At 48.4% G+C, this 14,006-nt stretch overlaps 1 protein-coding gene across 2 annotated transcripts in view; it reads right to left on the bottom strand.

Moving 5' to 3' along the window:
* Gan (gigaxonin) overlaps window positions 1-14,006 on the bottom strand; it is a 57,629-nt gene that overhangs the window by 11,118 nt on the left and 32,505 nt on the right. For both annotated transcript variants that reach the window (XM_055620906.1, XM_055620907.1), the window contains 7 exons: window positions 12,258-12,475; window positions 11,926-12,047; window positions 9,624-9,736; window positions 8,711-8,860; window positions 7,076-7,212; window positions 6,331-6,459; window positions 33-142 (listed from right to left, as the gene is read on the bottom strand). In XM_055620906.1, coding sequence (XP_055476881.1) covers window positions 33-142; window positions 6,331-6,459; window positions 7,076-7,212; window positions 8,711-8,860; window positions 9,624-9,736; window positions 11,926-12,047; window positions 12,258-12,475 — 979 coding nt within the window. The remainder of the gene's footprint in view (window positions 1-32; window positions 143-6,330; window positions 6,460-7,075; window positions 7,213-8,710; window positions 8,861-9,623; window positions 9,737-11,925; window positions 12,048-12,257; window positions 12,476-14,006) is intronic.

The raw sequence follows: 14,006 nt of genomic DNA, 5'->3' as shown, positions 1-14,006 counted from the left end.
ACAGTTCCCAAGAAACCGCTGCAGCTTCTCACCTGTGTCTAGGTCTCCGATAACATAAATACTGGCTCCGATGGGGACAGCTCCGTAGACGAAGGATGAACTGGCAGGGATACACAGGTTCTGATCGTTCAGATAGATCCACCTGGAAGCAAGGCCGCCAGACACAACTCAGGAAATCACGAGTACAGCTGACACGCTTAGGAAGACAAGCGCGGACAATGCACCTGGGCAAGCCCTCAGTGCACTGCACACTGCTCCCCTTGACCCCCGCTGCACTCGCAGGAACCCCACTATTTTTACTGTATAGACAGGCAGCAAGGGCTCACACACAGTGACTCCTACAGAGTGGCCTGCCTCTGCTGAGCACCCCAGCTCCTGGGACTCATTCACGATTGGCTTAAGTCACTCACACTCTCTTTTTTTTTTTTTTTTAAACTGTATGTATACATGGGTGTGTGTGTAGGTAAATGCGTATGAGTGCCATGGAGGCCAGCCGACAAGGTCAAAACCCCTGGATCTGGAGTTCCAGGTAAATGTGAGGGCCCTGATGTGGGTGCTGGAAACGGGATCCCAGCCCTTTGCAAGAGCAGCAAATGGTCTTAGCAACGGAGCATCTCTAGCACTTAGGAGCATGCTTCTTACTGCTAAGGCTCCATCAGTGTACCTGGATGCCTTCTGGCTTGGGCTGCTGTAACCATAATGGCCAGGGATGTTAGGGGAGTCTTTTTTTAATTTTTTTTGATGGATTTATGAAACTGCTGGATTCTGTGGACAGGGCACATACTACTTAAGTGATGAAAAAAATGCCCTCTTACCCAAAGCACAATGCTGCTGGTTTCCAGTCAGGGCATGGCGATCCCAGCTGCTCAGGCTCACCAGGTCTCCATGCCCTCGGTTCTTTGAAGGCTTTAACTACTGTAATGGTGAGTATTTCCTTAAAGTCCAACTATGCTGGGTATTTTGGCATGAGCTTACTTTGTATATCTTCTTTTGCAAAATGTCTATTCAAAGTTTTGCTCATTTTAGAAAACATACATACAAATATTAAAAATAAGATAATTCTTAAAAAAAAAAAAAGGCATTCTAAAAAACAAAACAAAACAAAAACCCCTGACTAATCTTCAAGCCTCAAGGTCAGGAAAGACAGAGGCTATCACAGGCTAAGGGACAGCACCTGCTGGCAGCCAGAATCCAGAACTGAGGCAACGTGCTGGTGGAAAGTGGGTACACTGCGGCAGTCTGCACTTTAGCTAGTACTGCGCAGCTTCACACTGGTGTTCCCACCGAGGTGCACGCTCACATTAGAAGCCGAGTGGATGTCTTACAGGAATACCTTGACTTTCTGAAACTTTTCTACAAGTCTAAAATTACTGCACAGCCGGAGAGATGGCTCAGTGGATTGGAGCACTTGTTGCTTTTGCAGAAGACCCTGGTTCAATTCCCAGCGCCCACATGGTGGCTCACAGACATCTGAAACTCCAGTTCTAGGGCATCTGATGCTGTCTTCTGACCTCCCCAGGCACGCACATGGTATGCATATAATACAGGCAAAACGCTCATAAACATAAACAAATATAATAAAATTACTGCAGACAGATACAGCTCTGTTGGTAAGAGTGTTCGCTGTTTAGCCTATCGACCCAAGTTTCCTCCTTGGGATTCACATCATAAAATCAACTCCTGCAAAGGCTGTTCTGTGACCTTCATATGAGATAAATAAAATCTAGGCTTTGCCATGTAATTCAATAATGTTCACTCAGGAAACTATGACCCATTTCCCACTAACAGCTTACAGGCAGGCCAGAGCAGAGCCACTGCCTAAGCTGCCAGAAGGCCCCCGCTGTCCAGGATGGTGCACGCAGTTCTGTGGGCACCCCGGCCTCTCCACCCTGCTGCCCAGCAGCTAAGAGAGCCAGCGTAGTAGTAGCCCTCTGATGTCAGATACCAGCACACAAACATCTCACAAAGAACACCACTCACTTTAACAAGCTTTTCCCTGATTAGTATGAAACAGGAAGCTTATTTTAAGCCTATTTAAGCTTCCAAGAAACAAGGAAAGAAGATAATTTGCCCAAGATTATAAAAGAAAGCTAAGCCACCACCATATTTCTCTCCCTCTCTGCTTCTCTGTCTCCCCCCTCCCTCTTCCTTTCTGTGTCTGAGACAGGGCCTAGGCTGGTCTCTAACGTGCTAAGCCACCAAGAGTGACTTTACCTTCTGTCCTGCTTCCACCTGAGTGCTGGATAACATGCCCTTATGGGGTATCGAGGATGGCCCTAGGGCTCCATCATGCTCTCTCCTGAGCCACATCCCCAGCCTACTATCGGATAGTTTGCTGGGTTAGAAATAGTGTGGTGTTTCTGCAGAACAGCGGGGTGACCAACTCTCACATGTGGCTGACTCAGCTCCAAGCCTACACTGTGCAGTTTAACTTCTGACCCTGCCAGTAAGACCAAGATAAAGAAACTTCCTCTGTACATCCTTGCAAAGAGGATGAAGAGAAAACACCACCCAGCTCAAGAGCTGTGGAGCCAGGCCTGGGATGGAAAGACAAAGCCTGTCTAAGACACCCCACATCTGGACAGCAATGGCAATCAGCGTAGCCACCCAGCAGAACTGAGGATGCTGAACACTGTTTTTCCAGAAGAACCCAACATCTCCTCCCCCACCTTCCCTCCTAAGTTCTCAGTTGTACTGAAGTGGGTTTGAACCAGAAATTCTCCTGTTTTGGTCTTCTAAGTACTAGGATTATAGGTACGTTCTGCCAGGCCCAGCCATTTCTGCTTTCTCTAGGTGAACTGAGTGGCGTGATAGGTGTCACCTATCTATATTTTTTCTGCCAGTTCCCGTGGCATATGGTGGGTTTCTTGCCTTTGGAGGGCAGGAGAGTCCCAGGGATTTACTGAGCTCCTCCTCCCACAATGGCCCCCAATCCCAAATCCACTAGCATTTAGCCAGCTATCAGGCATTCCTATGCATTTGTATACTCAAAAGATGAAAAGATGACACCGGTAACACAAGCACCATGTGTCATAGCAGGAAACTGAGGCAGAAGTGAGAGGTTAGGACTTGGGAAAGGGAGATGCCACAAGAGGTGCCTCTGCCCCTGGACATGGAAGACACGCAGCAGACACTAGGCACAGCTGACGGGATCATGGTGTCTGCTTCACTCTGGAGAAGCTTGGGAAGGGAGAACGCTTGCAGCTCTGCTCTGAGGGGTAGGAGTACACAGCAGGGCACAGCAGGAGAGAAGGTGGGCACCCAGGAGAACCTTGTTGAGTGTGAAAGGTAAATTGTGGCAGTGACACTGGGGTGAGAGAACTGAGAGGACTCTGTCAGAGTGTGGGGACACCTGGGAAGAGGGCAGAGAGGTGAACACCACAGGGGCACAGGAACCTCAGAGGAGAGATGCTGCTGCTTGCACGTGTCATCACGTGACCTGGGAGTAACCTGTGGCCTTTTTTCTTTTTAAAAGTTTTCTTTTTTAATTCAGAAACCACAGAAAATAGTAAGATATGGCATTTTTCCAGGAAAGTTTTCATCTAAAAATAAGGAACAAAGACAGGAAAGACGAGAGATCACTTACAATCTGAATGGTTTACACTCTAATACAGACTGCTCATCTGGCAGCAGTTTCCAGAGTGTGGAAAGAGTGCACACAGGGAACACTGCACTGTGGCTGGGTGGGCTTTTTCTGCCAGGGTTTATGGGAACAGAGCCAGGCCAGCAGGATGAGTGCAGCGGGCAACTCGGCAGCCAGAAAGCTGGGTTCCAGGGCTGCTGCAGGCTCACCTCTCTGTGCTCCGTGTCCTCACAAGTGAGGTGGGCCGACAGTGCCTGCGCCTTGTAGGCTGCAGGGGACAGATGAGGCCCAGCAGCGACCATGCAGCATCTGGGTCTGCTCATGTTCAGAGTTTTACAAATGTGCAAATGTCCTGTATGTCACTGACGAGGTGCTGGCAGGTGCTCTGTTTACAAACTAACACTGAGAAGCCTGGGAACATGAAGGCTGGAGATGGATGGATTTTACTTGGAAAAACAATCTTCTTAAGATGAAGGGCTTTATTTATTTTGGTGTGTTTGTGTGAATACTCATGTGTGACAGTGCATTTGCACACATGTGTATACTGATGTCATGAGGGACAGAAGGAAGACCCCCAGGTTTGAGCAGCAAGTACTTTCCTGACTGACCTACTCCCTAACCTCTTCTAATGCACAAGTGGGGATGAGGACGTGGGCAGTGGTCAAGAGTGGTGGCTGCTCTTCCAAAGGACCTGAGTTCGCTTCCTAGCACCCACGTCCGGTACTCACTACTCCAGCTCCTGGATATCTCACACTCTCTTTTGAGCTCCTTGAGCACCCCCACACATGGCACACATTCACATAGACACAAATAAATAGTAAAAAATAAATTTAAAGCCAGGGCTGGTGGGGAGACAGACGCAGGCAGATCTCTGTGAGCTCATGGCAGGCCTGGACCATAGAGAGTTCCATGCCAGTCAGGGCTACGGAGTGAGACCCTCAAAAAAGAAAAGGAAAAAGTTAAGGGAGACAAATAGGAACCAGGAAACCCTACTTCTACCCACAGTGTTGTAGGCTTGTACTTAGAACAGGTGGTCAAGCTCCTCAACAGCAGACGTGGAGCAGGCTGATTGGAAGGGATACCATGGTTCTAGCAACACAGAATGGCCCAGGACAGCTGGAAAGCGTTACAGCCAGACTTGAGTCCCACCCAAGGCAACAGAGAGAAAGAATAAAAAACACAAGTAAACCACTTCTGACAAGTCGCAGCTCAGCTGACTATGCACGGAGTCATTCATCATGAAAAAGATGTGTCAGGGGCTGGAGAGATGGCTCAGAGGTTAAGAACAGTCTTCCAAAGGTCCTGAGTTCAATCCCCAGCAACCACATGGCGTCTCATAACCATCTATAGTAAGATCTGGTGTGCAGGCAGGATGTTGTATAAATAATAAATAAATCTTTAAAAAAAAAAAAAAAAGAAAGAAAGAACGAGCTTTGTCAGTGTTTTTCCAAAAGCCAAACACACTGCTACTGCTTGTTAATCAAGCGGGGCAGGAGCTTAATGCGCTCTTCCCCACTGCAGCAGCCGGCCCCACAGTGGCATGTCAAAGGAGAATGTAACAAGCCTCTACATCCCCTGCCTACCCCACACAGCAAATACATTTGAAGTTGGCTCATTTTCTGTCTGGCAAGTTCCCCTGACAGTCTACCCGCTAATACTGAGACGTAAAGGCATGTCTGAACCTATCCGAGATGGGAAGCACGTGACAGACCAGGCAGCATTTCTGTGCATGTCTAAGGCACAGAAACCGGACATTATCCTATGGCACCCCCCTCTGGGGACATGACTGAAGCACGTATGATCACACTGTGTGCAGTGGGCTTCCCGTGGGACATGGACAGGCCACTGCAGTGTGAACACTACCTGCACGTATGAATGGGAGAGTGTGTGAGCAGAGGGCTGGGGTGGCACCTGCCACAGGCTCACACCAGGGTGTAGCATGCACTTTTAAAAAGTTTTCTTCTTTTTTTTTTTTTTTTGGCCAGACAGTGGTGGCTCATGCCTTTAATCCCAGCACTTGGGAGGCAGAGACAGGTGGATCTCTGAGTCTGAGGCCATTCTGATCTACAGAGTGATTTCCAGGACAGCCAAGGCTACACAGAGAAACCCTGTCTTGAACCCCTCACCCCCCAAAAAAAGGTTTTTCTTACTCGTGTGTGTGTGTGTGTGTGTGTGTGTGTGTGTGTGTGTGTGTGTATGCCTGCACTAACAAGCTATATGGAAGTCACAGGACAAGTTGTGGAAATCAGTTTTCTCTTTCATCTGGGGGTCCTGGAAATTGAATTCAGGTCATCAGGCTTGATGGCAAAGTGCCTTTATCTGCTGAACCCACATTTCTGGTCCCTGTCAGTGTCCTAGTATCTCTAATACATGATGGAGCATCTGGGGCCGGTCAGGTTTGATGCTGGAGCATAATATGGGTTGACCACATGGGACCTTGCCCTGTGTGCATGCACAGTTCGCAGTTACAAAATCAGAGAGATGTGCAGAGGATAAGAGATCAGGGACTGAGGGGCGTGCGTGAGTCATCGGGAAGAAGATGGCAAAGGCTTTTTCTGGAGAGTGACAGTTAAGTGTAGTTTTGGAAAGGGCCACGTTAACTAGACGGATGAGGGACATTTCAGGCAGAACTGGAAATCAAAGCTAAGTCACATCTCTGAAAGCACAAAGGGAGAGGCCAGGCAGGAGAGCCTCAAGGCTGTCTGATGCATGGAGAGGCCAGGCGTGGCAGCCTTGAGACTGATTACCTCTTAAACTCGTCATGATAGAACTCAGACTTGCAGGTGACCATCTCGCTGCCCTGGATGTCCTCTCGACTCCTGACTCCTCCAAATACATACAGCTCCATGGCGACACCGCAGGCCACTGCTCCAAACCTGCAGGGCCACAGAACACAGGTGCTGGCTTACAACTCTGGAGCTTAGCCCTCATTCTTCTACTATTGCTCTTTTATTTGCTGGTCTTTTTGAGACCTCAGGGCAGCCTGAACTCACTGTGTAGACCAGACTAGCCCTGAACTCACAGCAGTGCTCTTGCCTCGGTAGTCTCCAAGTGCTGTAATGACAGATGTATGCCATCATGCCCAACCCAATTGCTTTTGTCTTTATGTGTATAGCTGTGTGTGTATGTGGAGGCCCAAGGCTGACATCAGTAGTGATTTCTTGATTCCTTATTAAGGCAAGGTCTCTCAATTGATCCCAGAGTTTGTCGACAGGGCTAGTCCAGCTAGTCAGCTTTTTTAGGGATTCCTTGTCTCTGCCTAACCAGTGCTGGGACAGCCTGATATTTCCTCCGGTACTGGGGATCTGAACACCATTTCCAGGCTTGTGGAGCACACCACATACTTTCACACCGAGTGATCTCGCTGGCCTTTCTTGCCTTGTGGTAGCTCTGCGTTATATGTGCATGTGGGCCTTCTGTCTGAGGAGCTGCCAGGCCGTGAGGCCTCATACGTCAACAGTAGCGCACTGATGGGCACACACTCTGCCTCACCTTCTCTCTTTCAGGGGACATATGGCAGTCCATTGCTGGGTCCGTGGATCGTAACACTCCACAGACTCAAACAGTTTTCCGTAGGATCCTCCACCCATGGCATAGATTTTCTTTTTCATAGCTGCATAGCAGCCAATCTGAAAGGAAAAAACAATCGTGGGGAAAGGTACCATTTGTTGTTAGAACTGGATGGACAGAGAGCAAATGGCCCAGAGAGCATGGTCACATGTAAGACAAGTTCTGACTCTTAACAGCAAAACCATGATGCCCCCTAACGTGATGCCATGGGTGCATACGCACTGGAAATCCTCAGAGTCTTCATCCATCCTCAGCAAAGGAAGCCAGCAACTCTACTTTTCTTTCCTTTTTGGGGGACCATGCTGGGCACAGAACCCAGAACTTCAAACATGCCAGGCCGGTATTCTGCCATTACACTAGATCTCAGCCCATAATCTTATAATTTTTTTTTTTTTTGGGGGGGGAAGGCTCTCTTCCTTCATCATGTGGATTCTGACACATCAGGTCATAAAGTATGGCAACAAGCACCTTCAGCCCCCAGCCATCTTGATGTCCCCATTATCTAACCTTTAAGTGCTGGAGATGTAGGCAGTGGCACAGCACTTGCCTGGTATGCACAAGCTATGAGTTCCGCCCATACCACACTGGGTGAGATTGGGAACGAAGTGGACTTTCAGCATCTGTCTCCTTTCACCAGTATGTGCGTTCCCAAGAGTTAAGGTTTTTGGAACAGTAAGTTGCTCAATTGCTGTCACACTGTTTAGTTGGATGGTGTGGTGGTTTGAATAAAATGGCCCTCAAAGGCCCATAAAGAGAGGCCCTAGTAGGAGGTGTGGCCTTGTTGGAGGAAGTGTGTCACTGTGGAGGTGGGCTTTGAGGTCTCATATGCTCAAGCTACAGCCCAGTGTGACAGTCTTTCCTCTGCTGCCCCATGATCAAGATGTAGGAATCTCAGCTCCTTCTCCAGCACCATATCTGTCTGTACACTGCCACACTTCTCGCCATGATGATAATGGACTAAACCCCTAAAACTGTAAGCCAGCCTTATTTAAGTGTTTTCCTTATAAGAGTTCCCGTGGTCATGGTGTCTCTTCACAGCAACAGACCTTTAACTAAGGCAGAAGTGTACACAGTAGGACACGACAGGATATCCATGGCATGAACCCAGAGCCATAGCCAGAAGGACTGATGGACAGCTCTAACCTGAGCTGTCTAACCTCAGCTATAAACTGAGTCTACCTGAGAGAGGCTTGCAGAAGGAAGCCATTGTAGGTTTTCACTTGGAGAGTCAGGAATGTGGGAGAGACCCAGCCATTCACAAAGGACCCTGTATCAGCACCGCTGCTCAGAGACAAACATTTGCTCACAGAGACGCTACCACGATATGATGTGTGGCTGCTGACATGAAGGCGAGCTGCCAACAGAGATGGAACTCTGGAGCCTTGATCCTCTGAGCACTTTCAGCTGTGCCAAAGGCATACTTAAGAAGTAAAGATGTGTGCTGCGGACTTTGCCTAGCAGAAGACAACTATGTGAGGCCCTAGGTGTGATCCCACAGCAACAACCAAGCCCACAAAGGGACACTTGGAAGGCACTGCAGCAGACTGTGCCACTTACCTTTCTAACCATGGTCAAGTCGGGCTGCTTCGTCCAGGTTTTTGAATAAATATCATAACACTCCATGGAGATCAGCTCCCGGTCGCCATCCTCCCCTCCAAGGATGTACAGCATCCCATCTATCTCCACGATCCCAAAGTTGTGCCTCGCCTGGAAAGACAGCACAAACCTTTGTAGGCAAAAGGGGATGTTATTCCAGTGTTCCAGCAAAGAGGAGCCTTGTTCACACTGTTTCTCCTTAGAATGCCTCCACACTGTGTGTTGCTTCCTTGGCACAACAGACAGGGCCTCACTCCTCAGGACCAGGGATAAAAGATGTAGGCTCATCAACAGAGATGCTGTGCTTAACCTACAGAGCTCAGAAGAGTGCCAGCCTCCTAGGACAACTGGCTCCATGGTATTGCTTTTGTGCAGTTATGGGCAGGCGGGTTTCTGAGGTGACTGTGAAAGATGTCAACAGCATATAGTGTGGACTCTCTATGGCCAGGATGGGGAGCAGGGAGGCACGCCAGAGTCCCAAGAATCACGGAAGTCTGGGGTGCTTATCATTCATCCGCAGCCCAAACAGAACATAGGAAATTCCCGGCTTGTGGACTCTCTGAGGAATATATAAAGGCAGTGTGTGCAGACGTGGGGCCCAGCATAGAGAGAGGAAGGCAGTAAGGAAGGCATCTTGAGAATGGGGCAAGCAGTAAGGGAGGTGAGGAACAGGTCGTAGGTCTCTGCAGGGAGGTGGTCCTGGGCAGGGGGCCAGGAGGAGACAGGGGAGGAAAAAGCAGGAGGGGGAGACGAGGGAGAGCATGCTCCAGGCAGGGCGAGGCCAGGCTGCCTCTTCTTGCCCTGCCTGGGAACGCACACCCAGTAAAAGTGCCAAGGGGAGAAGAAACACACCTCAGAGACAAGTGTGCCATACCTCATTCATGGGTGGCAGTGGGGTCCATGCATTGGCGTCTGGGTCGTACTTCTCTCCCGAGCTCAGTGTCTGCTTATTTTCATCTTGGCCCCCCAACACAAACAAAAATCCTTCTGTAAAAAAAGGGAAGGGACACACAGGACACCCTCAGCAAGTACAATAGTGCAGAGGCCTGGCATTGAAAGCTACCCTCCTCAGCCCCGACAAGTCTTCTTGCCCTTTGGTGACAGAGCCAAACTTGTCAGTCACTCTGGCCATTCTGCTTTACTCAATACAGTCTCTGAGGTGATTCTCACCCTACAGGAGGAGAAGAAAGGTGGTACCACCCCTCAGGCACCAGGCAGCTCAGGGATGCCTCAGTTTATTACATTATTCTCTAGCTCTGTGAGTCTCAAGCAGCATCCAACCTATGGTCCACATCTAGTCTCAGGATCACAGGGATTCTTAGCAGAGGACACTTGACATTCGAAACAGAATGAAAGACTCACTGTCGAGCCTGCTATTGGGGTAGTGATGGTGGTGAGCTCAGCAGTAAAGCACATGGCCAGTGCAGACAAGGACCCAAGTTTTACCTCCAACATCGTACAAAATGAGGGAATGAGTAAGTGGGCCAGCTCAAACCAGTACTCAACTTGCTTTGAGAGAGTGTCTTTCAGACACGGCGGGGAAGCTGTGTCAATGAACTCTCAACAAGTTGGTTGACTGCACAAGACCATACCAGTCTCCATGCCAACAGGGATGGGGGAAATTTTATAAGGTCCCACGTGCTTCCAGCCGAAGCAATAGAGGCAGTCAATGGATGCTGAGGAGAGTCAGTTTCTCCAGGGATGAGCCCCTAATAGGTTTCCCAACCCTAAATGGTCAACCCTAGACATGTATAGGCAACACTAATTGACTCAGGAGACTTTACACACACACACACACATATGTATACATATACACATAAATTATAGAAAAGAGGTCATTAATTTCAAGAGGGCCATGGGAAGAGTTGGAGGGAATAGAGGGAGAAACGACTCATGTATGACTTTCTCAAAAAATTAAAATTAAAAAAATTATGTATGTGCGTATATATGTGCATGTGAACATGGCATGGATCATGTGTGATGGTCAAAAGGCAACTTATAAGAGTTGTTTTTCTCCTTCCAGTGTGTCAGTCCCAGGAATTGAACTCAGGCCGTCAGGTGTGGTAGCAAGTGCCTTTTTCCACCTTGGCCAGCTCAACTGATTTAAACCTCCTGCTTGTCTAGGAAATTTCAAGCTGAACTCAATTCTGGACCAACAGTCTTTTCAGGAGACTGTCAGGAACAGATGCAAAAATCTCTATAGGATAAAGAAAGCCTTCATCCAAGCCGCAGGCTGCCTGTCACGTCGCAAGGCATTAGCCATTCCTATGAATAAGAGCATCCAGCAAAGGCTCTCAGGCATAGCTAGAGATTTGGTCTTATGGAATATGAGCTGAAGCAAACCCTGGAAACAGTGCTGCAAAGACTTGAGGTCCTGTGTAACCAGAGAAACAAAGCAGCAATACTGACCACAATCCCAAGAAATGCAAAACTACTAAATGACGGCATACTGAACACACTCACAGACAGACATAAAAACTAAAAATCCCACCGACGGATTAATAGGTTCTCAGAGCTGAAAAGACAAGTCAAAAGCAACCATTAACTTTGCAACAGAGAGAAAAAAGCTAGAAGCTGCTGGGTGGCAGTGGTGCGTGCCTTTAATCCCAGCATTTGGGAGACAGAAGCAGTGGGATCTCTGTGAGTCTGAGGCCACCCTGATCTATACAGTGAATTCCAGGATGGCCAGAACTATATAGAGAACCTTCCTCTAAAAGGACAGAAGCTGATACAAACAAGCAGAGAAGGCGAAGCGTCTGACATGCTTGAGCAGACGTCTAAGTGCAGAGGCAAAATGGGAAGATAAAATGGGTGAGGAAGAAAAAGGGGCGGGAGATGTGGCTCAGCAGGTAAAAGAGCTTGCTGCAAGGAGCTTGCTGACAACCTGAGTTTGATCCCTGGAATCCAGATGTCATCGTATCGGGCGGTGCTGGAGCTCCACCAGCTTTAACTTCGTTTTGAGACAGTGTGCAACTACATGTCCCTAGCTGATCTGAGTTTACTGTGGAGACCAGGTTGGTCTCCAACTCATGGAGATCCTCCTGCCTCTGTCTTCCAAGTACTAGGATTAAAGCTGTGCACCACCACAACAGGCAAAAATCACATTCGTATACCTGAATAACTCTGAAATAATGTATTACTTGGTCAGTGTTCTGCTAGACTTGAGCTGAGAGTACCTGCTGACAGAACACCGTGGTTAATTCTTGGCATGCTCAGAGGAGCCAGTTCAATCCACAGCTGCCGATTGGGGTCGTAGAGCGGGCACATACATCGCATGGCGGCCGTGGGTTTCCGTGAACTAAGGAAATACATAATTGAAGTTTTACTTACAGTTCCACTCATAATAACCACTGTCAGTTGGTTAAGCATTTAACAGATGGTTAAACACTTAAAAAAGTCAATTACTATTACACTTTAGAAACAGAAAATTACCCTGCATTTTTGTATATGTGTGTTGCAACTCCCCCTTCCTCCACACCCCTTTCCGGAGGTCCCCTGCCACACTCACACTCTTTCTTCCCCTCCAATGGTCACTATGCACTCTGAGTAGCCCCTTGGCTTGAAGCTGGCCAGCATGGCCTCCCCCTGCTGCGGCTGGCTGAGCGGGATGTTGCTGCACTCTTTGACGATTTCTCGTACCAAGGGCTCATTCAGCATCTGCTCCCGAAGGTAGCTGGAGTCCAGCCCTGAAACCCACAGTGCTGACATGACGTCCTTCATGTGGACCTGCGCATGGAGGAGGACGGACAGAAGAGGGATGACACAGGTCTTCTGAAACGTACTTTCTGACTTGCAGCATTGGGCGGCTGCTACCAGTCTATTAGCAGAGACCATCACTGTCAGTCCTGCCTAAACATGCACACCAGCCCCCAACTCTCCTTTTCTTCTTTAAAAAGATTTTACTTTTATCTGTGTGTGTGTGTGTGTGTGTGTGTGTGTGCGCACGCGCGCACGTGTGTCTATGTGTGTGGCGCCTATGGCCAGAAGAGGACATCTGATTCTCCTGAGCTGGGGTTACTGGTTGTTGTGAGCTGCCCAATGTGGGAGCTAGGAACTCAAGTTGGGCCATCCATAATAGTGCAAATGTTCCTAACTGCTGAGCCATTTCTCTAGCTTCCCCTTTTACAATAAGATTTTTTTTTCTTTTTAGTATTTCTAGACAGGGTTTCTCTGTGTAGCCTTGGTTGTCCTGGACTGGCTTTGTAGACCAGGCTGGCCTCAAACTCACAGAGATCCGCCTGCCTCTGCCTTCTGCCTCTCTGAGTGCTGGGATTACAGCACTGCACCCAGCATATTTCTTTTAGAAAATCCTGTGTATTGTGTAGGCTCCTGGGGAGGGTACAAGAGGGCATCAGAGCTCTGGGAGCTGGTTTAAGGTGGTTGTGAGCCTTACTGACGTGTGTGCTGAGAATCCAACTCTGGTCTTCTGCAAGAGCAGCAGGCTGGCTTAACCACAGCCACTTTTCCAGCCCCCTTTCTTCTTTCTTTCATTTGCATTTGTTTGAATTTCATTATAGAGTTTCACGAGCTTCCCTCATGCTGAAGGGTCCCACCTCAGTAGGTTAACTGAGCGAAACGATCACATTGCTTGATCTCACAAGTCTGGATGGGCTGTGACAAAACCACACTCATGGAAGCTCTAGGATGGTACAGCAAGCTTAGGAGGATAAACTTGGATAACAGATCAACATCAATATTCTAAGAAAATCAGCAAAGGTTAAAAAAGAATTCCCAGAACTGTATAATTCCTGCAATGATCATGGTTCAAAACTATCTCACAGTTTTGGGTACTTTTGGTGTCAGTGGCCATCTCTGATGCTTAGGCATGCTCTGGGTGATTTGGCCACAGACCTGATCTTGACTAACTACTCAGTACGGCCTCTGTGGGAAAGGGGACACCCTTGAGTAACTTAAAACATACTTTTCCATGCTCTGAGGAGTCGGGTTAGCCAAAGGATTGCCATGTTCCCTATAAGCAGGCCACCCTGAGCTCCTGAGGTTGACCCAGCACAGTCCAGGGAGGAACAGGGTCTCCTAGCAGCTTCTGTGAGTTACCTAATGAACAGAGGACTAGGTGGCCTAACTGCAGCTAAGTCCACAGGCGTGGTTTCTGAGTGTTCACCCTCACAGGCCTACAGTTTGAAAACTACAAGATAATCACCACGGCGGAGTCTGTCATTGCCAAGAACAATGAACAGTGTAGTGTAATTATGCATTCCAAAACCTATTCTCTAAAACCAACCCAACACATTTCTTA

This window comes from Psammomys obesus, unplaced genomic scaffold, assembly GCF_907164565.1.
Source record: "Psammomys obesus unplaced genomic scaffold, mPsaObe1.curated_primary_1811, whole genome shotgun sequence".
Classification (NCBI taxonomy): domain Eukaryota; kingdom Metazoa; phylum Chordata; class Mammalia; order Rodentia; family Muridae; genus Psammomys; species Psammomys obesus.
Note: the sequence above shows the minus strand (reverse complement) of the source record. Positions and strands in the feature narration are given on the sequence as shown.